The 25,888-nt window shown below is 39.3% G+C and overlaps 1 protein-coding gene across 3 annotated transcripts in view; it reads right to left on the bottom strand.

Moving 5' to 3' along the window:
* Positions 1-12,868: 12,868 nt before the first annotated feature.
* The window catches only part of LAMA2 (laminin subunit alpha 2), a 348,381-nt gene continuing 335,361 nt past the window's right edge, over positions 12,869-25,888 (bottom strand). For all 3 annotated transcript variants that reach the window (XM_042017501.1, XM_042017503.1, XM_042017502.1), the window contains 6 exons: positions 24,878-25,067; positions 22,366-22,521; positions 18,808-18,961; positions 18,329-18,459; positions 17,487-17,709; positions 12,869-15,040 (listed from right to left, as the gene is read on the bottom strand). In XM_042017501.1, the coding sequence (XP_041873435.1) occupies positions 14,883-15,040; positions 17,487-17,709; positions 18,329-18,459; positions 18,808-18,961; positions 22,366-22,521; positions 24,878-25,067 (1,012 nt within the window). In that variant the 3' untranslated portion in view covers positions 12,869-14,882. The remainder of the gene's footprint in view (positions 15,041-17,486; positions 17,710-18,328; positions 18,460-18,807; positions 18,962-22,365; positions 22,522-24,877; positions 25,068-25,888) is intronic.

The raw sequence follows: 25,888 nt of genomic DNA, 5'->3' as shown, positions 1-25,888 counted from the left end.
TCTGCAGCTGAGATGGCCTGACTTACAGCAGGGAACAGAGACTGCATAGTTCCAATTTTTTTGTTAATATGGAGGTTCTCTCACCTGATGCCATTGAACACCAGAGTGAAAATCAGCCACAGAACATCTTACAGAAGGAGTGTCAGTAAAAGGTGCTTCTGAGATGATATTAAGTGGAATTACTTAGATTTAAAAGTATACTGTAAGTCAAAGCCATTGAGGAGGCTCTACAGCATTCAAATTGTTTTCCTTTTCTTCTCGATGTAGTCGATGCTATCCTGTCAGTCTCTGTGGGTGTGGATCTGTAGAGAAGTTTGTAATAATTCTTACTTTCCAGCTGACAATCTGGTATGTTTATGGTACAACACTGAAGAGAGACAGATAACCCTATTTGCTGCTCTATATGTTTATTCTATTTTAGCAATGAAATATGCAGTGTACAAATATATAAAGATTTCTAGTAGCATCTGGCAGTTTCCAAAAATTGGGTAGGGAGACAGTTGGAAAAGAGTATAATCAAATTGTTTGTACATCTGGAGCATTTAATCTTTTTTTACTCCACAAAAATGTTCCTGTCCTTCTTATCCTGTCACATAGTTATTTCTATAGTTAGAAATATAAAGTATACTGCAGTGAGTTTTATTTCAGTAGTATCTTACCACTCTGATTTTTCATGTGCTTGTAATGCAACTCTCTCCACAGTGTCTTTACATGATTTCATGGTAAGATGGCAAGAAGTTTTTGTCTTCTGGCCACCATTCAAGTGAAGTTTGCAATGTACTAAAAACAAAATTATTTTCACTTGCTCAAAGTCACTTCTAGAATAAAATGTATTAGAATATATAAAAGAAGCATTGAAAAAATACTGCTTACAGACTACTTGCTAGTTTGTTTTCTGCTGGTGAAAGAGATGGATCTTGCTTGGTTTTTTAAAATGCATTTATAGTGCTTTTAGCAGCAGTAGCAGTAATAAAAGAGCCACTACTCATTACTACCTTGTCAGGCAGAACAACTTTCTTTCTCGTTAGAAAATAATTTAATTCTCTTTTACCTAAAATAACCGCCTGTGAGGACTACTGAATTGTTCAAAACTTTCACTCCTGCACATATATAACCCAGAAAATAGTTTGTTCTTTTCCATTATTATTTTCTTGGTTCTAAGTACCCCTTCCACTGGGCTTGTGAGTATATTTTGCAGACTGTTTGCAAAAATATTGGAGAAATATACCTAATATGATGATATTAATGCAAACTGACATGCACAGAAATTTATGTCAGAAAAATGAAGCAGGGGACCTTGCTGTAGGGTTATATGGCAAGCAAATCTATCTTTCAAACTGTGGCTGAATTTGTAAAGTGTGAGTGGTAATTAAAGTTGGCTGACTTGGTCCCCAAAGCAGGGCACCTCAGAAGGACTTGGGTTTTCAGCAGAGCAGGGTTCAGATGAGTGTGCTTTTTCACTGTTTTTTGACACCTCTTGCTGTGTCCCAAGCTGAGCATCTAGAGGCAGTCACAGTCATTAGTTGTTTATGAAAAGCCTTACCCAGTCTTGGATGCATGAATAAAACCACTGTAGATGTGCAGAATTTTGTTTCTTTGGTGACAGAGAAGGTGGAAACAGCAGAAATGTCAATCATTTTGATGCTGAAAGATGAATTTTCTCCATAATGTGCTGGAATAAAGAAGTTTAATGTACCCAGAACACTGAACCACTCCCATATCACTTTTATCTCCCCCCACTTCTAACCAACCAGGATAGCTTTCCAGGTGATCAGCCCAGGAGACTTACCTGGAGTCCCAGGCTTTGGGAAAGGGCAGAAGTGTGCCAGTGGTGGCACCAGTAAAGGCTCCCCAGGAGGAAAGTCAATGGAAGGAGCCATTGCCCTTCTCCTCACAGTGGTACCACCCAGTTATAAACTAGAAGAAAATGCCTGGTCCTGAGCATCTCTTGAAGGGAGGAAATGAAGTTTCAGTTCCATCTTATTTGTTGTGGCTTTGGCTTTGTTGCAGTGCACTTGGAGAAGTGCCAGCATTTTTCCTACTCCCTTGCTCCAAGTCTGAGCAAGTTCAGAGAGACAGATATACAAAGCTTGCATTCTGTGTATCAGACACAAGATAAATTACCTTCTCCTTCTGAATGAAGGGGCTAAACAGTGTTTGACTTTTTATTTAGAACTAAGAAGGAGATAATGGTCTAGCAATCTCCCTTGGCAGGGGAGGGAGAAACCCGACTGCTTCTTGCAGGTGGGCAAGACCCAAGCTGTGCAGTGCCCGGCTGCACAGTTCCATCCTGATCCAGCCTCTGATCCTTCCAGAGAAAGAAGCACTGTGACAAGCTTAACATGTGCTGTACATACAATTGTGCTTCAGCCAGCTGGCATTACTTTAAACAAGCTCTTAGAACAAGATAGGGAGATTGGATAGAGTGTCTGATAGTGAACTGCAAGAGGACAGTTTAGAAAGGCAGTAGTACAATGGCTGCTACTGACTGGAGTCTTGCTCACAGTGAATTAATTCCAATGTATTTTCCTCTTTATTTGATTCTACAGTGTTTCCTCTAATTGCATCATTGCCTTGGAGGGACAGTAGTTCTTCATCAGCTTGTTCAAATTGGGTCTGGAGACAATGTGAAAAATGTTGTCTCCTTTACAATGAAAGAAGCCAACTAGAAAAAAAACACCAGTTCCTTAATGCCATTGCTCATTAGCCATGAAGAGTATGATTGTAGCCGTATTGTTACAATGGCTGACTCCTCCATGCCCTTGCCTCTCCAGTCACACTAAATGAGCTTCAAGGCAAGGGAGTGAGCGATGAATATTTATTCTGCTTATTACTTTGAAGCAGCACTAACCATAAGCAGATCAGCAAGAGACAGACTGACAGTGTGTGTATGTCTAACTGCTGTGAAAAATGAGGAACATGCACCATGGCTAAATAAGTTTGTTCTTGTTTGTTGCTGTAGACACGGATGTCTGGTTTTGAGGGAAGGCACATGGGAAAAGAGAGGGGTTGAATTGGATTTAATTAATTTTGTTTTTTAAGCCGACATCACAATGTACTGTACAAGTGTAAGAGGGTTTGCAGGGTATGTAAGCCTTCTTCAGTGCCACGTGGTTGGCAGCTGTCTTCCCACAACTGCAGAGGGGAATGTGAGGTTATATTTAATTTTTGTGTCATATGAGGTTACATTTTTATGAGATGTCCATGTGCTTGAAGAGCCTGTGCGGCTGATGACAACATGGTAATCACAGTGTTGGCAGCAGTCCAGAAGAAAGAAACAGTGTACACATACACACATTCCCCCTCACACACTTCCCCCCTCACTCCCACACACCCCTCCCTGGTTTTAACCTCCTGAAAATCTGCAGCTATATCATCTCTTTGATGAGACGGTGATTTTTGAAGATGCACTCAAGTATCTTGTCTGATAGATGCTTCATGGTTACAGCACATGCTCCTTTAGCAATTTCCAGCTCACGATTTAGTCGTAGATCACACAGCACTTTAGCCTCTAACAGGCAAGGTAATGCCGGTGGCATACACTCTTGAAGAGAAAAGAAAGTGCTTAGAATACTATAGCTCATTTTTTGGTTTTAGATCTATAGCACCCCTTATGCTTCAGGTGAGTTGGTTTTGGACAGGGGACTTCTGAGAGTGGTAATTGGTTTTCCATAAAGGATGTAACAACAGCTGATGGGTTCTGAAAAACCTCTGCCTGCACTGGAATTAAAGCAGTAACACTGCTACGGTTTTCTTTATGGCTTTGCTGGTTCTTTGCATCAGTTATTTCCTTAGGATACAGGAACTTAATGCATGAAATTCCCTGAGTGCCCAAGCTGTCCTAATTGCAACTGGCATATATCCAGAATTTAAAGTCTTTGAGACTGGGGTCTGTGAAAGATGCGATTAATCTTGGATCTATTCCGGTGGGTATATTCTAGTATTCTATTTACTGGACTATGATTTCCGTATAAAAACAATGAAAAATACAAGGAAATCTCAGTATAGAAAAGTAGTACATTTTCTTAGAAGTCTTAAGTCACTAAAGATACCAGGATGTAGACCCAGGAACTTCGATTCACATTATTTAGAAGCCCTGTTCTCCCTCATTTACCAGGGAAGAACCTTGCTGAGTAGCCTGATTGGGATTTATGTGCCTTTTTTAGGCAGGGTAGACATTGTAAATATCAACTGCAAACTTAGTAAACAAAATAAATGAGGAGATGTGTTCAAACTTCCTAATTTTTGTGTTTAGATATCTAAAATTTCAGTCCAGCAGAAAGAATTCCCTCAGTGGCTGCTGTTTGAATAAATACTTTCATAAGGTTTTCTCTGCTGTCACTCAAAGTTGCTTCTGCCCTTACCTCCTGTTCCCTCACCTGGCTGCCTTTGCAGCGTCCCTTGCCTCTTTATTTAATCTCAGTTGTTGGGCGAGGACATGTCATATAAAACATGGGTCACATACACAAATCTTTGTAAGAAGTGTTGCCTTTTGGCAGTTTTTTCTACTACCAAGGAAGGATGTGTATTAATCCTTAAAGGAAATATTTAAAAAAGTAATAGTAGTTACAAAGCACTGGTAATTCTTAGACCCTTCATGTTCTTGTCAGCTGCACTAGGGAGAGTTGAGACCCCAAGCAGTATGGAATCATTTCTGTCACAGGACACTCTTTCTTTATTATCGCTGTCGCTGTTCAGTGCCAATCTATGTGCAGCTGCACCAGAGCTACTCAGGCATGTCTGAGAAAATCTGTCTTTGGTAGATCTGTACATAATTCTTTGATATGTTATCTTGGAAACCCCAAAAGAGTCTTGCTTTTTGCTTCTTTGATGGAAATAAGCAGACAGGGAACCGAAGGCAGAAGTTTCAAAGGACAAACAAATAAAATAGAATGGCGCTGTTATTGCATTGGGTAACTTAATTTCCTGGTTTTATGGGTTTGCTCTAGGTATGCTTTTTGTAGTAAGCCCAAATGATGATATTTGGTTACTAATAGAAAAACAGATGAGTTAATATTCCTAAAACATATTAAAGGCAAGTACTTAATAAATACGATGATTTGTTACTATTTTGTATGAAAAACTTGGCAGTTGTTACCAAAATTAGTCTGCAAGTTTAAGACTTTCAGTTCTGGTTATACATTTATTTTACACATATCAGCAAAAAATGTTTTACTGTCTTACTAGTTTTGGTAAGACTTTTTTTCTTCATGACAGCTAGATACACAAAGTTTGAATTTTAGCTCAGAATGAACTTGGAGGTTTAACTTCCCTCGCATCATAGCTTGAATGTGTAATCATGGCAGTAACTTCTAGTGAGAATGCTCAGTGTAGCAGTGATGCCCTGCAGTAATAATTCTCCATATCAGATCAGCCATTGGTATGTGAGGTATACTACCTTCCATTCACTTATTATTCCCAATACGCATGAAGCTTTAAATATTTTTAATCCAACACAGATTTTCTTAAGCTGATGTAACGTACTAGATGCTGGCTTCCACTGTGTTCACTACTATTACATTTAAGTTGCAAAGCCACTGAATAAATTTATGGTAGTGAAATACTGAAGGTAGGCTCTGGTGTGGTGGATCAGAGTCTTCAATCCCGTTTGGGTGGATCCTGGCTGGGGTGCCCTTCATAAAAAGGCTGAAAACCCTCTTGCCTGATGCCAGTGTGTTAATTTTTAAATGGGTGCTTTGCAATTGCAAATCAATGTCCCTTTCTATGCACCAAGGCAGAGGCACATCAGTCTGACTCAACTGTATTTGCGCTGCTGCATGAAACATGTGTGACACAATAGTTTTACGACCTTTTCTGCAAGTGGATCCCATGTGCTAGGTGGTCTTTGCAATTTTTGGCCTAGCTAATGTATGCATCAACAGAGATATTCAAATGTATCTTTCTCCACTGGTTCCTTTTCATTACACTGGAAAATGAGCTTTAGTTGCTTTGGTTGCAGTATTTGATAAAGCTATGTGTGGAGGCTGGTGGGCCTGCTGGACAAGGAACGAAAGGAGTCCTGTGGTGGGGTAAGTCCTAGGTTCCTTTCCAGCTTATGGTGCCTGAAAGGCTTCCCCCAGAATGCTTTGTTCTGCTCTGTTAATGTAGCCCAGTTCTGCTCCCCGGTTGGCTCCGTTGGCCACCCCACCCCTTGTTACCTGATACGCCCTCAGAGTTTCTCAATTAGTTCCCTTACCCTGGACCCCCCATTACTCTGCCCCGGGATTCTCTGGAACCTTGCACGAGTGCGGATGCATTAAATCTCTCCTGGAGAACCCTTCCTGCTCATTCATCGTCGGACAGTTTTAGCTGGCTACCCGGTGTGTGTGTGTGTGTGTGCCAGTGTCCAGGCTGCACCGAGAGGCTTTCCTGGAGGCGCTTTTGGGAAGGTCGTGGCATGTCACCATCTAATAGAACAGTGACAGCTATGAATGCCTCTTGCCCTTCCGTTTAGAGGGGAAAGACCATTAGAGCCCTCAGACTGGCTAATGAAATAGAGGGAGAAGCATGGTCATTAGCTGGAGTGGTGGTTGGCTCCTGAGCCAACTCTTCCACTGTAAGGAAGCATTTGATGCTCTTAGGAGACTTGCTTATTCCAGTGGATAATGGTCTGTTTATTGAGTTTGCGCAAGTGCATTTGATTTAGTCAATTTAGGCTCTGCATTTAAGCAAATTACAACTTAGGACTCGATCAGCAAGAGGTAAATTAGTTTGAATGCATATAAAAGGATCTTGCTGAGGGTAAATTTACAGTCAAACCATTACATGGAAATCATAATGTGCAGTACACGTCAGGTTTGATAAATGAAGCAGGACTGTAAAATTGCCCTTATCTTGAAGTGTGCTTGCATTTAGCCAGCTACAGAGCTCAAGTGCTTGTTATGTCTGCTGTCTTGAACTGGCTCAGGAGAGAGAAACCTCTCCAAAGTTGGAATTACTAAATTTAAAAAAGACGAGAAAAATCCTTGCAAGTATATAAGCTACCCAGCTCTTCTTCCTCTGCTCCTTGGCCTCCTGCTCACTGGAACACTTGCCAAGTACAGGCATGGGGTGCTGATGCCTATTAGGGAAAGACATTATCACAGGAGAAGCCTTGTACACAAATAAAAATGGGGAATTACTGCCTAGGCCATTGCTCTGCAAAAATGAGAGAGTGAGCTAGGCACCCTCTTCAAGCCCTCTCTACTGAGAGGTGGAGGCTTTTGATGGTTTGGGGTTTTCTTTGCTATGAGATTGTTTATCCTAGAGCTAGGGCGATCCACACCTCTTTCAAGAGTATCCCCCACGGTACAGGAAAAGAAATATTTTGCTTCCTTAATTGCCTGAAATCAGCCACATAAGAAATGGTAGAAAAAGCAGGTAGACAAACCGGTTTTGATTTGTAATTAAGATTCTTTTTTTTTATTTTGAAAATATGCTTTATCTGCAAAGAAAGAAACCTATTGAAATTCTTAAGGTGACTATTATCTGATTAGCAGTGCAAAATACTACCAGACAAAACTGTCAGTTTTTATATACCAAAAAGCAGAATATTACAAAGATAAATGGTTTATTAAAAACACCATGGAAAAGAGAATGGCCAGCTAAACAATAAAAATTTTAATTTCAAGAACAGGGAACAGAAGACCATCCATGAACTAGGCAGCTAAATGGTAAACTTAATTTTCCATCTGTTCTAGTACTTCTAACAGTTTCTGAGCAGCAGCGACATCCAATGTCTTTTATGGAATCACATTTTAGAGACTTCACAACCCAACATACCACTGCCAGCTGGTGTTTGAAAGCACACTCCTGCTGCAGTTCAGTTTATAAGACTGCTTGGAGGCTTAAAGTAGCAGATACCTTATGCACAATGTATACAACGGTGTGCTTGTGCACTGTGGCCAAGCTTGCCTCAGTCTTGCACTGAATGTATTAGCACCTCAGAAACGTGGTCTTAGAGCTACGGTATGGATGAACATCAAGGTTATTGTATCTCTTTAAACCTTGCCTGTCAGGTTTAAAGTGGGTATGGTGGATTTTGATCAGTGATGACTGCTTAATCGTTGTTGAATGTAACTAGAAAGCAATGCTGCCATCTTTACTTTGTATTTTCAAGTGTAATGTCTGGATATAAGAGGTTTTTCCCTTTTTTCCCTTAGTAGGATGGCTAATAAGCAACTCAATAGTGTAAGAAGTAGCCTTGAATTTTCTGGCCCACAGTAATTTAGAAACACTGTTGAAAAACCTTCTTAGACCCATAACTATTAACAGCTTGTTGAATAGTTGCAATCTTCAGGAGAGTAAACAGTCAAAAGCATACAGACACAAGGAGTAGAATTTTTTGTATTTTTTTTTACATTCTTTCATTTACATGAGAAAAGCCAGAAGCAAACCACAGTGAGCTGTTTTGTATCTGGCCCTGCTGCAGATTTGCAGATGAATTACTCCTATCTGTAGCAACCTTTTTCTCTGCCCTGCTGTAATGACATTCCTGACCTGCTTATTTCACTGGTGTCCCTTTGGCTGCATGAATGCTACTCTCGTTTGGAGATGTGATTTCAGTGTTTTGCATGTTGTAACCTTTTCCTTCAGTGTGCACCAGCTGTATGCAGCATCGGGTGAAAGCTGGGTTTTATAATTTAGGGCAACCCACTGCTGCAAGTAGATTCTGTCTGGGGAGTTCACTCTTCTGCCCAGCTGTCCATGGCCTGAAGGAGATGCAGTAGAGTATTAACTATACCCTGGCCCTTTGACCTTGAGACTTTGCATAAGGCAGTGGTTTTTTACGAGCAGTCAAGAAGTTACTTAGATTCTCCTACTTACCTTAGTATCAGTGAATTCTCAACAAATCTAATCACCTATTCAAGCCAAATTCACCCACTTTGTTAAACCTTCTATTACTTCATGGGGAGATTTGTTCAGATTGTCAAAATGGACTGAATAGTAGAAATAATGCAGCCATTAACAGAAAGAAATGGGCTTGAGGGAATACACGTGCAAGGCTTATTTTTCACTTTCTTAAGGCTGCAGCTTTGTGAGAAAGATGTAAGAGGTTGTGCTTGCAGCTCAGGTTTACTGTCTTCAGGTGTTGGAGGTTTTTTTTTTTTTTTTTTGTGGAAAAGGAAAGTAGCTAGCAATGTTTGATATTACCTGGGTCTGGGAGCTTTTCCCTAAGCTGGGGTTCTGCTGTGTTCCATCATGAGTAACACTAATGCTGGGTGCTGTAGTGGATTGCAGCAGAGCTACCAAGTCTAATTGGGAAGAAAGGTTTCAGCAGTGACAGTAAGTGAAACAAAACACCCAAGGTGGCAGTAGGCCTGTCTGCAGCTTCTGCAGTGAACAAAGTTTGCTGCTTATTGGTCGCTGGCAGAGTCAGCCCATGCAGCCCCACTGTTCCAGCTGATGGATCAGGCTCATAATTTAGATTCTGGGGCAGTAGTGGCCAGAAGAGCTCTGGAGGTGGCATTTGCTACAGTGAAGACATAGTGAAGGACAGCCTGTAGTTTCCTCTGGTCGTTTGAAGTAGAAACTCTAGTCTGATGGGTCTATCAGTAACAGTTTGGCATGACATCATTTGTTTCCAAGCAGCAATATTTTTTTCCAGCTGAAGGTGCACTCCCCTCTCAACATAATTGTCCACAAAGAATAAGCCAAGAAAAAAATAAGAGGAGCAATGACTTTCCCTTAAGCAAATATAACATAAACCCAGAATCTTTAAATAAGGAATGAAATAGAGCTGTTGGTTGAACAGGTGCTAAATAAGAAATACTAGAATAACCTGCAATATTTGCATCTTTCCTGGATCTTCAAGTGGTGTAAACTGAAGCAAACTGCAGAGGTATTATTCTCTGCTGTCTTAGGCCAGGCACCTCAGTGCATAAGATGACTCTAACTTCATATAATTCAAAGTTGTGGAGAAAAGGGCCCTGCTATACTCCATGTAGCCCTCTGCCCCTGGGGTCATAGGAGTCCACGTCACTCTATGTGCTTTGTTCCCTCAATTCAGAGAGATGGGCAGTTTTTCATCTCCCAGAGAGCCATTCTGTTGACATGAAACTTCGTGAAAGAGTGAGGCCTTTGGCTGTTTAAATCAAATTCATGTTGTATTGCAGTACAGAATCATAATGAAGAAAACCACAGGGAATGTAGCTACTCTAGGGCCTCAACTGCCAGTCATCCTTCCTTGCTCATGCCAAGTAGAAGAACCAAAATTGTCAAAATAAATTATATTTAAAAGGGGAGATGTCACAGCAGATTATTCAGCCTTGCAGAGTTTTTTGTAATACTGTATATCATAAAAAATAGTCTTTGAAATTCTAGACACCTACTTTCATTATTATCTTCATTACAGAGTGATAGATAAATGCTGGGCAGGCAGGAAGCATCAGTTTAATTTTGTACTCAAACATTTTAAAAAGATGGGGTAAAAGGAGGGGACTTTAGCACTAGGAGAGTTTTGTGCAGTTCTCTTCAAAATAAGTGAAGAGTCAAGTCCATAGTCAAGTGAAAACTGTGAGATGGGTGTTAGATTTGAGGTAAAGAATGATGTTGGTCCTGTGGGAGCATTAAAAATGTATGAGAGCACTGACTGCTGGAGATTTTTCCATAGGGTTTTCTTTCTTTGCTTAAATTAGATATTTCAATTTCTGAAGTGCTGTCATTTTATGCTATGTTGCCCACTAAATTTGAACAGGAAAGGGGTTTTTTTTGGAATTGAAATATATGGATCATATTGGGAATTATCTGTGACTTCAAGTACCCAAAGAAATTATTTGTACCCTTGAGTATGAAAAGTAACACCATAGAAATATATAACCTGAATAATCTGGGGTCTTGTTTCAATTTCATGGCATGACACATTAGTAGTGTATTCAAGAAATTCTTTTGAAGAAAGGTCTGTATGGTTTTGTGTCTATGTATGAAGGATGAAATGGTGAAAGTGATAATCCTTTCTATATATCTACAGCAGAAGTTCAGCCTACGTGTAAGCTCTAAGACTTGATGGATGACTGAAAAACTGGTAGACTTCCATCATTAGGAAATGCAGATGATAAAAAGAAAAAAAAGGTTAAAAATCCATTGAGGACATTTTCAGAAGAGTTTCATTTGCTTTCATAATATCTTAGCTGAAAATTGCAAGGCCTTCTTAAAAGTTTAAAAACTGGTGTGTATGTGGGGATTGGGAACTTTAGGTGGTCATTCAGTAGATGTATTCTTATGAAAGGTATGGAGTACCCTTTTCTTGCTGGTCAGAAACAAGTCAGTGAAAAATTTAACTTGCATGTACTGAGAAACTGTTCAGCGGACATCTGAGATTGCCCAGAAGCTGAACAAGGGAAGGCCTAGAACTGACATTCCTGGTGGTTTCTATGATAAAAGAGAGATGGGATAAATGGTTTTGGTTTTTTAGAATTTTAAGTTTTTCTTGTGCATTCTAAAGAAAAATACTAAGCCAGAAAAATGTTCTCTTTATAAGCTTCTATAAAGAGTTGAAAGTATGATTTAATAGAATGAAAAAGGAAATTATTCTTTGCAAAGAGTTTGAGAACTGCTTGTATTTAAAATTGAAAACACGACATTTTTCAACATAGCAGTTGGCCTAAATGATGATGGATTTGTCTCAGTCAGAGTGACTCTTCATCATAAATGCCTAAAAGTGACATCACTCAACAAGATCAATTTTAAAACAATTTTAAAAACACTTGGATATGAGGGGTTTTTTTTGAAGTTTAGCAGCAGAGTATTTAAAGTGTGAGGGAAAAAAAAAATAAAGTAACTAAAAACTTCTGTATGCAAAATGCCCACCAAAATAAGGTTTTAAATACCTGTGCTTTGTAGATGTGTATTAGTATGCAGTCTTGAACTAGAACGGTATTGCATTGTTCCCGGCACAGTCAGCAGTGGCATAATCTCCAGCAGTCGCATATGGCTCTGAAGCTCACAACCTACTGGTTTCAGGCAATTTTAGTTTTTGTCTGGAATCTGAAAATCTTTTAATCTCTTGTACGGCAAAAGGGAGTAACAGGGAGCTGGGATCATTCCCAGATGCTCTGCTGAATCTTCAAAGGCAGAAAGCTTTACTAACAGTACTTGGTGCATCCACTCACTGATCTATGAAAACAAATTAGTCAGGTTTTTCTGTTTCCTTTTAGCTTGTCTGTTTGCTGAAGTAGCTGTTGTTTCAGCCTACTGACTGTATTTCCTTTAGCAGAGGACAGCAGATGGTTGATTTTTTTCCACTTGAAAGATCAAGAAATGTAATAATGCGCATTGTTTCATTGTTATTGCTGTGTCCCATGCATTCCTGGAAGGTCATGCAAGAGAGAAATAATTCAACAGAGCTAAGAATATAAAGGCCTCTCTTTTTCTTTTTTCCCATTCCACTTCTTTTATTCAGAAACACCAGTAATTGTTTCGAAGTCAAGGACATATTTATGTGCAAGACCATTGCTGATGCAGCACTGAGCAGAGCAGTGGCAATTTCCTGCCTCTGAAGCTGGGCATGGTTTAACTCATGGAGCTCTAGGTTCAGTTGTTCAAATCTCCCCTGTGTCTTCAAGTCCACCCCACAAAAAACCCCAAAACCTTTGCAAGCAAGTTTGGGTTAAAAAAGAGTCCAACATGTTGAACAGAATCTAGAGGCTAGGAAATATGCCTAGGTAGTGTAGTGGGCCAACAACCGGCTGTTGGGTGTTGTGAGAAGTTCCTAACAATAACAGTGTCTTGGGGCTTCATTTGTTTATATTTTTTAAGACTTTTGGAAATACTCAACTGTATTTGAAGTGTTATGGTCTGCTTTTCTTGAGCTGCTCACACTATCCTGAAATTTTATAGGCATGAGAATAGGTAAATACATGAGGCATAAAGAATAACACAGAAACACATGAATATTTTAGTGTGCTTGTTAGAAGCGCAACCATGTTGAAGTTAAAAACAATACATGTCCAATAATTAGGCTTTTTCAGAGACAAATGCATGCTTTACTAATTCTTAGCACATTGAACATGGGTAACATTGCGCAGCCATTAACTGTTTCTTAACATTAAGGGCCAGTTGCAACTAAAACTAGAATACTTGCTGAAGGCAATTACTTCAAGACTTCACAGGAGTTAGATGTTTTTCTTCAGGTGTATCTGATTGATGTAGACTCCCCAAACCGTTAGAGTGCCAGCATACATATTTATTACCATCTCTTTAATGCACTTTCCCAGTGTAAAGGTTTTTTTTTCTTCTCCCATGGCAGTTTAAAGAAACATTGTATGCCAAAAAGGCCTTTTGTAAAATACAAAGCACTCCTGCAGGAGTGCTGGCTGGCAAGCACAAATTTTGCAGCTAGCCTATGCACAAATTTTGCAGCTGCCTTTCTTTTAGTAATGGTAGAAATTCTGAAAATGTGTATTCAAGGCTCCTTGTGGGCAGAACAAAATAATTTAAGAAACCTTTTTCATTTAATTGCACGGTTGTGCTACCTTACTGCCAGGGGTTTTTCTCTTGTATTTTTTCTTTTGCGTAGGTAGGTTTTTTTATGTTCATACAGCAGCTGTTCTGCATGTCTGATCACAACCTTTGCAAAACCACAGTTTAACAACTTGAAACAATCCACAGAAAACATAATCCACACTTCAGTGATGATTTCATAGTCCTCTAAAAAATAAAAAGCCCAAGGAAAACCACTAGGATTTGACATTTAATGAAAATCTAGGAAGCAACTTTCCTCTCTCCATCTATATTTAAACTGCTATCCACATAGCACTTTAAATTTTATTTAAGGAAGATTTGGGGTGGCGTCTGCATTCAGTATTCCTCGCAAACTGACAACATCAAGCAGAAGCAGTAGAGCTGAACTTTGGAAGATGCTTTTATGGTAAGAATTTCATTAATAACAGCAGAGATCAGTAGTAGGTGTTGCACTAATAATCTCTGGGATGCTCCTGCTTCACCTCTATTCTGCTCCAAGTGTCAAGATTTCATCTTCCTTTGGAAACCTGGTTTGTGATTTTTGCTATGTGTAACTTCAATATCATGTGGGAGAGAGCAGCAATGTCAAACCTTATTTATTAAGGATCATTTTAAACTGTATTTCAAGGTAAGTAATAGAACCAGTTCTACTCCCTCCATTAGAGACTCAATGTCCCAATGCCAAACAATGTAATCTGTTAAAATTCAGTGCTGTTCAAATGATATAGTAGGGATTTTAGGTGCAACGTATTTTCATCAATAATCCCAAATAAATAAACTAAGTACCAACATTTTCCTTTCTGCACTTGGTTCCCCAGCAGCCATACAGACCACATAAAATGTTTAATTTCTCAGTGAAACTTCATGGGAAAGACCATGATAGAAAAGTTTTCTAAAAGCTCTTGGGTGTGACCAAAGCAAATTTTTTGAAGCAAGTTAATATGCTAATGAAGGATAAAGTTGTGCATGCACACAAGTGCATTGTATTTAGAATTATGAAGGAATACAAGTTTAGAGATCTACCTCACCAAAAGCATTTAGGGGTCACTTCAAAGAGTTGGACTTAATGATCCTTATGGTTCCCTTTCAACTTGAGATATTTTGTGATTTTGTGTTCCATAGAAAAGGAACAACCTGCATAATATGTGGTCTCACTCATCACAAGAATGATGAAACATTTCCATATCAAGCCATAAAGAAAGAGATAGATAAAAATTACTGTTCTACTCCCTTAGGGGAGGGGGAAGGGAATGGGGGGAAGGGATTAGTGCATGCATTCCTGGGAGGTACATTGAAATAGCCATTGGAATATACCACAAACACTACTCAAATACTTGCACAAAAACCATTTTATTATGAATGCAATGTAGATATAGATTTTTTTTTTTTTCTTTTTAATCTGAGGTGCTTATATAAACAGACCCATGCTGGCTGAATGACAGTCAGTCTTCAGGGCATGACAGTGGCTGGACACCCTTCAGCTCCAAAGCTTTGCTAAAGTTAATCTCTTGAGGTTTTGCAGTACCCTTGGTGAGCTTCAGAAATCGAACACATCCTTTAAAACGGATATTAGTCGTCAGCCCAAACTGGATCACACCATCTGAAGGAGGGAAAAAAATTAAAAAGTAATTACTTTAGTTTGAGTTGATACTTAATTTTGTTCTTTGACAGTCCTGCATGAGGACAGATGTCCCCAGCAACATATGAATGTTTTATTTGCTGTATATATTTATTATTAAAAAATTACAAACACTCTGAGTAAATGTCAAGAATGCTTATGTCAGATAACAATCCAGACTTCTTTTCTTTTTCCATCCTACTATGACAGTGGCAGAATCTGAACACATATAAACTGCCATTGTAACCCACGTATGCAGCTTGCTACCTACAAATGGTATACAATACACACATGCTGCCCTGCAGATATTTAACTTCTCGAGCTATTTATCCACAGAATAATAGAGGGAAAAAAAGGCCAAAATTGATTCAATTCTCAGTCCTAACACCACAAGAAAGCCAGTTCCTCAGGATGGATTTCAGATGTCATTTACAGACTGGTTTTGACAGTTTTCAAGTATTCTTTTTTTCCTTGCTGATAGTAAAGCCAGGGGTTGGAGTACATCTCTTTCACTAATGAAGGAGGGGATGGAAGTGAGGGTGGTTGGAGTTGGAAGCTGGAAATATTTCTCTCAACTGCTTGAAATTCATGGATTGTTTCTCAGTGTTCTTCCAAGTGAAAAAGTGGCTACAGGCATGCACTTTGATACAAATCTATGGGATTAATAAAGTAGCAGCTGCAGAAGTAACTTTACACTTGTAGAGACTGTCCGGCCGTAGCATTATTGTGTTTCACAGAGGATAAGATGGCTGAATCCATCTGTCTCTTCTTGCACAGGGAAGAGTGATACCAGGAGATGAATGCTAGCTTTTATGGGTACCCAGGAATCTACATTCTCATCCACACTATGGTGGTGAAAATTTTATCTACGCAGAAAATTCTCCATCAGCTAATTCTAACTGGTTTACAACTGTTTTGCACTATTTATGCAGCCAGGAGAAGCTTCAAGAGGACTGGAAAATACTAATACATACTAATTTTAAAAAATCCCTCATACTGTGGTTAAAATTTGTGATGCAGCTGTCTAGGTATTGGGAATATTAGAACAAATCCTGGATGAGCTAGAGTAGACAGCAAAAGAAGACTGAAGTGTTTACACGTGCAGTAGGTTTATTAAATAGTTTCTTAACTTGCCATGTGGCTGAACTCACGAATGTCCCTTCAACATGATGTAAGTGTAGGCTTGTTTTGTACAGATCGCAGTGTTACTGCAATTTGTGTCTCTCCTCTTGACACCCAGTCCAGAACGAGATAATAACTCCATCTGCAGTGTTTCTTCAGTGCTGGCTCCCATGCTAGAATCTTGTTTTGTTATAAAAAGGCTGCCACAAAGCTGTTTTCCTTCTGGCACAAAGTTGTTGGTCTTTATTGGTAGTCATTGTGACTAATGTACAACTCTCATATCTCAGTACCAAAGACAATTTTTTAAATGTTCCAAAGCTTGAGAGAGAAGGCTTTTTAGATGCACTGTATCACACATTAGAATGGGGGAAAAAGCAACTTCCAGAAAATAATTTAGGAATTAACTAACTCAGAGGTGTCTTGCCATTGACCTCAGTATGCACTAGAGCGGACACATACTGCAAACATATTTCGCTTTTTGGTTTGAAAGCTAGAGGTAAAATTTATTATAAATACAACAAAATTGGTACTTTGCAAACATATTAACTGTATTTTCAGAAAGTAAACTGCTGTTAGAAAATTTATTGACTGTCTAAGAAGAGATGAAAACTAGCATTCATTATCAGCTTAGTGGAAGATGAAGCTTGCTACAGAGCTCAGCCCAATTCTTGATACTGTTCAATTACCTCTGCATAAAGCAAATTCTCTTGAGGGCTTCCAGAATATTGATTATCAAATGGAGATTATGGGCTTTTTTCCTTTAAAACCCAGCAGACCACAAGCAAAGGCATTAATTAGAAAGAGGTGGTGTCTTCTTACCTCTCTGTGCAAGCTGTTGTTCTTATGCCTCAGTTCCTCAGGTTTTACAAGCTGATTTACACACAGTGTCCTGCCCCCTCAAGGGCATATATACATTCTTTGGTTAAAATTTGCTGTTCTTAAGTTAAATTTAAATATGCCAAATGCTGTTACTATTGCAACATGACTATTATGCTGTTACTAAACAGAAAGTTTTAAGAGGGAGGCTCTGTGTGTGTGAGCAGCAGAAGGCAGAAAGTCTGTCTGATCCCCTGTGACAGTGACTACATTTGAAATGGGGCAGGGGTATCTGTAAGAGTCTCTTATTGCAGAACTTCTTGTTCTGAAATGCAGCTGAATGCAGAAATGAGCATCCACACCAACTGATACAAAATTGGCCTGTCTTATCCATCATCTTTAGCATACTCATCCTAATTACATTTATGCCATTACCAAGGCAGCGTTATTGGAGCACAAGTAAAGCATAATTTATGTGTTGCCCACTCACCAGGATAACCTCCGACAAAGAGAGGGTCGTTTGTGTCTGCCGAGGTCGAGGCCCTGTTTGGGCTGTCAGACTCCACCTGTCTGCCATCCACAGTCAGCTCCAACCGGTGTTTGATCTTGTTTGCACGAACCTTGTGCCACTGTCCATCACACAGGCTGCCTGGTGCGTCAGGCTCATAGACAGCAGAGAATCGGCCTGCACCATTGTCAACGTGAAACATCACCTGAAAAGCATGGCATAGACGTCAGCCAGCTTTCAAAACAGTCCAGTTCTTTTTGTTTGTTTGTTTCTTTTGTTTGAAGTCAACATGGTTTGACTGTACACACCAAAGCTTTAAGTTAATACCAGACCCTATGTGGATTGCTGTCCCTCTGGGATCTGGGTTGTATTGCTGAGCTAAACACAAGTGGAAATATGCAAAATTGCTCTCTAAGTTGTCATTTTCCCTTTTTTTTTGGTCTTAGTTTTAGGGTGTTTTACACCCCTCCAAAATCTTTATAGTGACAGAATAATCACTGGTTTTCTAGACTGTGATGTAAAAGATATCCACAGGAGAAATTAGTATTATTAATGACAAAGCCTTTCCTCAAACTTCTTATATGGTCACTCATTTAAGACCTGATGTTGCACTTTTAGGAGACTCAGGTGTCACAGAATCTTTTAAAATATCTTTTAAAAGTGTAAGAGCCTCTAGATGTATGGGAAGTTGGAAGTGTTGCTCTCCTTCGAGAGCCCTGGTATTGTTTGAGACACCTTGAGATAGGGGTAGTAACCTTGCATTTAAACTACCTGTGCTGTCTAAAACAGTCGTTATGAAGAGACAAAACTGCTTTGCTACTCACTTTTCCACCTACTAATTCGATGCCAAGCCCATCCATTTTCTGGCTGCTGACTCCTAGGAGAACACCGTTCATTCGCGTTGTACGGAATTCAAATTCCACGAGCAGGTCTGTTCCCACTCTGTATGCACCAACTGGGAGAGAAAACGGGAAGCACAATAAAATGAAGATAAGCATCTAAGACATTATTCCTAATAATCATCACATAAATTGTGCTGAGAGTATGGCAAAGTAACTAAGCATTTTTAATGCACTCCATTTCATATGAAACCATGTAAATAACTTTTACGGCAATTGTGCTTAGTGCAAGACCTTGCTAAGACGTCATATAGCGTCTCCTTAGGTGAGATAACAGCAAGAGTTTCATGTATTGGTCTCACCTTGCCTCCAGCCAACAGGAGTTAGGTAACACTGGGAGTTTTTGAAAGCAGAATCTCCTCTTTCTCTCTCTTTTGACTATCACCAGAATTGTTGTTCATTACCTGTTTTGGCAAAGCCTGTTCCATCAAAATAAGTTCCCTTCTGTGCAGTGACAAAACATTTTCCAACGTTGAAGCTGGTAGTTGGATTATCCAGGTCAACAGGTGATTCTGTCATTTTAAAATTCCTGATGCAGCCATCAATGCTATGGAGGATCTGCAGTCAATATTTCAAACAAAATGTAAAACTATGAGAAGCAAGCCTAAAGTATGCAATCAACGAGTGCATTTTCTCTGCTTCTCTGCTGGACTTATGGAACTGAATAAAACTTAAATTTTACATAGCTAATCCTTAATATCTGATTGTAATTGGAATCTACTCTTGGTCATACTGAGGATGAATTACATTACTTTTCAGGGATGTGATCTGAGTCACATCTATTTGGCTTAATGGAGGGGACATAAAATAATACACCGCATAATGAAACATAGCAAATTACATCAGCAATGCAGGAATTTAATGGCCTATACTTTGCCTTTTTAATTGACTAGGTTATGGGGTTTGCAAGTAGATGAAGATAGCGGCTATAGTTCTCTGGGCTGCTGGTAATTTTACTAGGTGGGGTTTTTTTTTTTTCCTTCCTTTAATCACTTTACTGTGGGCCTAATGTTGCATGGTAAGACAGAGGTAATGCAGGTAACATCTCTACCCCAATGAACAAAGCCCCTGTGTGAAGGTTGTTGACTGCACATATCTGATGACTGTGGCAGTGATCAGGGCCACTCAGTTGGCCAGAGAGGCAGGTGGAGGCAGGGAATGTGCCCATGTCTATGGAGGCTCCTGTGCAGGGTAGCAGCTCTGGTTTGGCTTCTGCAGTGGGCACACACAACTGTAACCCCCAGTGGCTGGTCTGGGCACACTTAGAACAGTGGTTTGAGTACCCATGATCCTGCCTGGGGCAGGGGCTCCTCTGGGTGTGGCCAGGGCATCCCAGTGGGACTTCTGAAAGCCACTGGCTTCTCCTCCAGAGCTCTCCCTTCCTTTCTCCCTCCAAGGTCTGCAGAAGCTGCATTTTGGTTCTCAGATTCAGACAGAGGCTTTGATCTTTGACTTAAAGAGTTAGGAAAACCTATCCCCGATACCAGTGGGAGCGAGGAAAATGATAGAACATGTACTTTGAGGAAGAAAAAGAAGATATGTTCATAAGCAGTGCAGTAGAAAGGAGGAAAATAAACATCAGTGTAAAAAATTCAGCCTAGAAATATGTACAAATACAAAAAGGATAAAGGCACACCTGCAGAGAGAACTCTTGACTCTGCACACTACCTTGTCTAACAATATTCTGACTTATAATTAGAAAGAATTTCTAAGAAGTTATTTTCTTGTAAATCAAAGCTGTATGTACTGTGAAATTATATAGCTTATTACAGCTAATATACCTTACAATATTTTCACGAAAACTTGAGCAATATCAGTGAATAAATTCAGTTCTGAGCTGAACAATGCTTTCTCTCAGATTCTTCAAAAATAGACTTTTTTGTAATTTCTAAGTAAAAGTCATCTCCAGATCAACAAGTTTTGTTATCAAAAAAGAGAAATGCCAGAAAACAAAACAAATCTTCACTGCAAGAATAAATCACAGAAATGCAAGATTTGTAGACAATTCAATAACATTCTCTAACTTGACAATTTTCTCTTCCCTATGGAAAAGCAGATCTGGTTATACTCTAGCATGGTAACAGGTAGTATGACCTCTATTTCTGAGAGCAGAGCTTTGAGTGTTTAAAATGTGACATTTGCTTAAGCTAAACAAGTGGGTATCAGTCTTCTACACTGAAAAGGAAGCAAACTCACCTATGGTTACATAATGGATTACTGTCTAAAAAGGCTAATGTGTGTTTAGAAGAAAGCCCTAACACATCCTTTCAACTTGGTTTGCTTCAGAGCCTCTACATGAAGCTACAACACAGCACTATCTCATACATCGTGGTGTATTTTACTGAGCATGACTGGAAGGCAAGCACTGGTTTTTACATGACATTTGAAGCCACAGCTTCATTTAAATCCCAAAGCACGTAAGACTGTCAGGACCTGACACGACTCTTATTGCCAGACTGAGCCATTTATCTGCACGGGTTCCCTCCATTACCTCTGACAAATAGCAGTAGGTAAAGACTTAGTGTTATCTTTCTCCTTAGATTAATATTTGTAAATTGCAGATATATTTCGAAGAGCATGATTTGATACTACTAGGAATTATATGCTGTGGGTAGTTAAGTATTGCTTTTGGTTTTCAGTGCCTCAGATTTGGTTTGGTGAATCCAAACGATCAGTAGATTTGCCTCAGTTTGGGCTTTCTGCACAATCTATTATTTACTAAGAAACATGATGTTACAGGTCTGTTTTCTTTATGGAATACAACTCTCAGATGTAGAGTGGTTACTCATCCCCTTCATTCCCTATCCATCAGTCAATACAGGGACTTCAGCAGGGTCTAGGAATTCCTTTTCTGTATTTATTTCCTCCACCCAAAGAAGGGACTCTTGCTTGTCTACAGACTGGTATTTTCCATTCCATAAACATCTTTGGTACAATGGTATTTACACATGTGCAGCTTCTTTGGGAGTCTGTTTTGTTTCTTTACCAGATTTGTGCTTTGCCTCCTCTTTACAGATTCTCTGTATCTACCCAGGATGAACCCAGACATAGCTCCTACTGACATTTCATTTTTTGTGTGTCTGAACTGTGCTGTGCTAGATGCCAAATTAGTTGTTTGCTGTAATTAAATTCACTCATGTTCTGGGTTCTGCTTTGAAAGAACCCTCTGCACAGAGAGCAAAAGAAAGCATGGAAGATGTTTGTCTCCCATTCTGATACTGGTGTTATCTTGGAGGTTGGAAGTGAATTGGTGAGGTGACTAGGATGGAGTTGTGCAGACAGATGCAGTAAATGGTCTGGGTGAGAGAATACAGTGTTCTTAGTTAACTCTACAAAATTTAGGCCAAAATGATATTTATTTCCCTGGGCTCTTTGTCATCTTCAATGTCAGCATGGAAGCCATGCATTTGAACCAAAACAGTGATAAATTGATATACACACATTTAATTTGGAAACAGAAAGAGGACTTTCATGGCCTTCCTTCAAAACACCCTCTCTTCTCTTTTAGAAATAGCAACACAAAACTGATTATTACAGTAAGCAGCAGGACTACTGGGTACTTTGTCCAGGGTAATTTTGGCTTCTGCTGCTCCTTCTAGGAGATCCTTTCACTGTTTATTAGCATTTGCTGCTAGATTAATTACAGCCAAAAGACAGGGCAAGTGGTATGCAGGAACCTATACACTAGCTGTGCAGTGATCCAAGTGGATACAAGTGTATGGAACTTTCTGCTTTTCCAAGAAAGTAAATAACTGCTATTTCAGAAAACCCCTTTTTTTTTTGCATTAACTGGATTCTGAGTCAGATCTTTCCACTGAAAGAATGTTGTGTACCTCCACTAGAGTCCATTTTATCCATATTCTTGAGCAGTCTGAGGGAAAAGCAAGACAAAATAAAACTGGAAGACACTGGTACCAATCAAGACATAAGGCATGTAAGGTAACTTAAACAAACTTGCTTACCGGACCAATTCTCCTGGTTGTGTAGTTAATGGGCAACCCTCCCACATACAGCATTCCTACAACATCCAGTATATCAGCCTTCTTGGGGCTCACAGTCCTGTTAGAAACACCATCTACTATGAGGTTTCCTTCTTGCTTGATTCGACTTACTTTTATCTAGAAAGACACAAAAATGCAACACAATTACAGGTAGCTTTCTGACAACCAAGCATTTCCAGATCGTAACTACTCTTACAGTCCAAAAGATATAGCAATACATGAGAAAGTAGCAGGGGTGGTTACAGAAGTACCATGGCAGCAACTGTGGATAATATTTATAGACAAAGCCCCTGAGCGAGGTTTTGTGCCAGCATCTGACTGTGTGTTAATTGCATCTGGGTCAGTAGGCATCATGACAATTGTTTATTAGAATTACTGAAAAGACTTGAGATTCCTTTAAAATGCTTCATTGTTATGTTATAACAGGCATGGCACAGTATTTTTTTTTTCCTGGAATCAGACAGCAATTTTAAGTAGTGAGAAGAGATAAGTACTTCAGAATAAATGTTGAATGTATGGCACCGGTCGCAAATCTTTATAGCAGCACATGTTTGCAGACAATATTGGGTTTATGATTCCACTAGCTTGGACATGCCTCAGATCATAGTTCATGCTAGAGTAAATATAATACCAACTACGTTCTGTTGGTATTTCGGCTTCTGTTCAGACAAATGGACTGTGAATAGCATGGAAGGAGTGCAGTTGCTGAAGAGCTGAGGAAATTCGAGGCCAATGTCTTTCCAAAAGTTTATATTTAAATCTACACAAATCAGTATAATAATGGTTCTGCATAAAAAGGGGGATAAATGCAAAATGCATCATGCATGCTAGCAGATTTCTAAACAGCACAGTAGTTGGCTCACCAGAATAGCAAAGAGAGACAAATAGCATTTTTTGGCTTTTCTTTAACATGGCTGCTCCTGCTCCAGTGTGGCAGTGTACCTGTCATGCAGTGGGAATCACTGAACACTGACAAGGGCGGCATGAAGGTGAGGGCCTGAACCTGGTGTTTACAGGCAACTGCAAATTTGAGACAGATAACTACACCTTGGGCAGAAGGAAGATTAGATGAGTGAGACAGGAGCTGGGAATAGACATTCTTACAGAGGACCTAAACAGACAGCAGGATAGCAGCAGCACCAAGTGGCTTCTGTAGGCCTGATGGAAATGTTTTAACTCAAATCATTCCAAATGGGGAAAAGGTTGTCACTAAAAGGATTATTTTAAGGAGAAGCCCCTGCTTTCTCAGAAAAAAAGACTATGGCCTTTTCCTAAAACCCCTGCCTTTCCTCCTCCCGTTCTGAAAAATTTTTTGTGCTTTTTGGGAACTGTGACTTTGTCTCTATTCTCCGCTATAGAAACAGGATCTACAAAAAGGGTCCCCCCTCTTGTGGAGTGTCAAGCTGTATGCCCAACGAGCACAATCTTCCATTAAGAAATATATGCTCCATTTAGTTCCCTTAGAATAAAAAGAAAATGGCTAAAAAAGCAGAAGTATCTTCTGCGTGTACAGAGGGAGTAGCAGAATGGGGCCTTGGTCTACTGCCAGTGCTCCCAGGCATTATATGAAAGAGATAAATGATTACTACAACCTCATTTTGTCCCTTTATGAAATACCTTGGCGTAGAGCAGTTGCTATCATCAAAAAGTTCATGACTAAAAATCTCGTGAAAATAAAAATCCTGGAGAACAGAGTGGGAATGAGGTAATTAAAGTGTAAGAGAAAATGCAATTAGATTTTTTTTCTCATTTGGGGATGAGATGTGGATGCTGAATTTCTAAATATCTGTACAAAATTCAATGTAACTTACAGTATATAAATTCAACACCTAGTTACATGTGTACTTTTCTTCTCTAACAGTGCCTTCCAGCATGTCACCTAATGAATATACTGTGTGTCTGTTGTCCTGGGCCCAGTAAATAGTGAATTTCATGGTTGTGATATTATTCCTTCTCTTAGCATCCAAATGCCACAGGTATTGCATATAAGGCTCCCTCTCATAAAGTCACAGAAGGTGCTGCCAAATACATCCATGAATATAATATTTATTCAATATTGAATTAATAATCCAGGGAAGGTTTACTTACATGTTACTTTTTTTTTCCTTTTGTTCTTAGCACTCTGATTTAACAATGACATTATTAATGTAGAAACAACTGGTGTTAATGATGTATTCCATCATTGTGAGCTGATACTCACATGAGCCCTATTAAGCAGGAAGGAACATTTTCTGCAGTTCTTTACTATATATGGGTCATATTTTAAATATGTTCAGAAATATGTGTTTTCTGAAGGATAAATTTCTGTGTACCAGTGCATCTGACACAAATTTTGCTAGATGTTTTTTTTTCCCCAGAAAATTCTAGTTGTAAAGTTTGGCTTGTGTGGACTACATTTTGCAAGTATCTTAAGGCAAAACAAAGCTCACTCTTACCATTACAAAGAATAATTTAGAATTAGAGACTATTATACCTGGTGCCACTGGCCATCATTTATTTTGTTGAAAATCACTGTGCTGGTGTTTCCACTCCCCAGATCATAACTGAAGTAAGGCAGACCATTCTTTATCTGAACTGTAGCAAAATCAGCATGGTTGATGCGGGCCATATAAAACAGCAAGCCAGAATCAGCTGTTGTTCGGACTTCAAATTCAATTGTAAGCCTAGAAATCAAACAAACAGGAAATAGTAAAAAAAGAAAATATATTTGGAGTCAGGTACTAGACAAATTCAGCTGCTTTACCTTTTTGTGGTTTTTTCTAAAAAAATTTTATACAGCTAGTGGCCAATTTTACTTGTCCATTAGAGCTCAAGAAAAATAATCCGGTTGCATGCAAATTGGATTTCACACGTATCTGATCCCTGACATGTAAGCATTCATCAGTTCCTTTGCTGTGCAGACACAAAACTACAATCTTGGCATAGAATTTCAAGATATAATTCTCAGCTGCAGCTGTAGCAGCTAGAAAATCCCAGCGCTTGTAAAATTCCAGCAGCATTACCCATCATCCACACACATAATGCTCACACAGAGGAGAGAGCTGTAGTGACAGCTGGCAAATGTTGAGTTTCTAATGAGTTGTATTGCCTGAAGACAGGTTGCAAAACTTTTAAAGATGCAGAGAGAAGAGTTTACAATGAGGATATAAAACACTTATTCTGATCTCTCCTAAGAGAAAACGAGGCTGTGTCTGAGCAAACCTGCTGACCCTTTGGACAGAATGGTAATGTTGAGAACCTCCTCTACAGCAAAGAACCTGTGAAGAAATTATTTAGATTCTCTAATGCTAAGGCAACACATCACTAACCTTGCTCAAGCTGAGCTGCAAATTCAGTACCTGAAAGCAGCTGATAATAAAAATGTGAAAAATCATTGCATAAAACTGATCAGACCAGGATCATTCCTAGTTTTCTAGGATTAGCATATGCGGTACAACATCTTTATAGGGATAAATGAGGCTAATGGATTTGGAAACTATAAGCA

Source organism: Corvus kubaryi, unplaced genomic scaffold, assembly GCF_017639235.1.
Source record: "Corvus kubaryi isolate FWS band 111438036 unplaced genomic scaffold, C.kubaryi_AGA036_p1.0 split3-73, whole genome shotgun sequence".
Lineage (NCBI taxonomy): Eukaryota > Metazoa > Chordata > Aves > Passeriformes > Corvidae > Corvus > Corvus kubaryi.
Note: the sequence above shows the minus strand (reverse complement) of the source record. Positions and strands in the feature narration are given on the sequence as shown.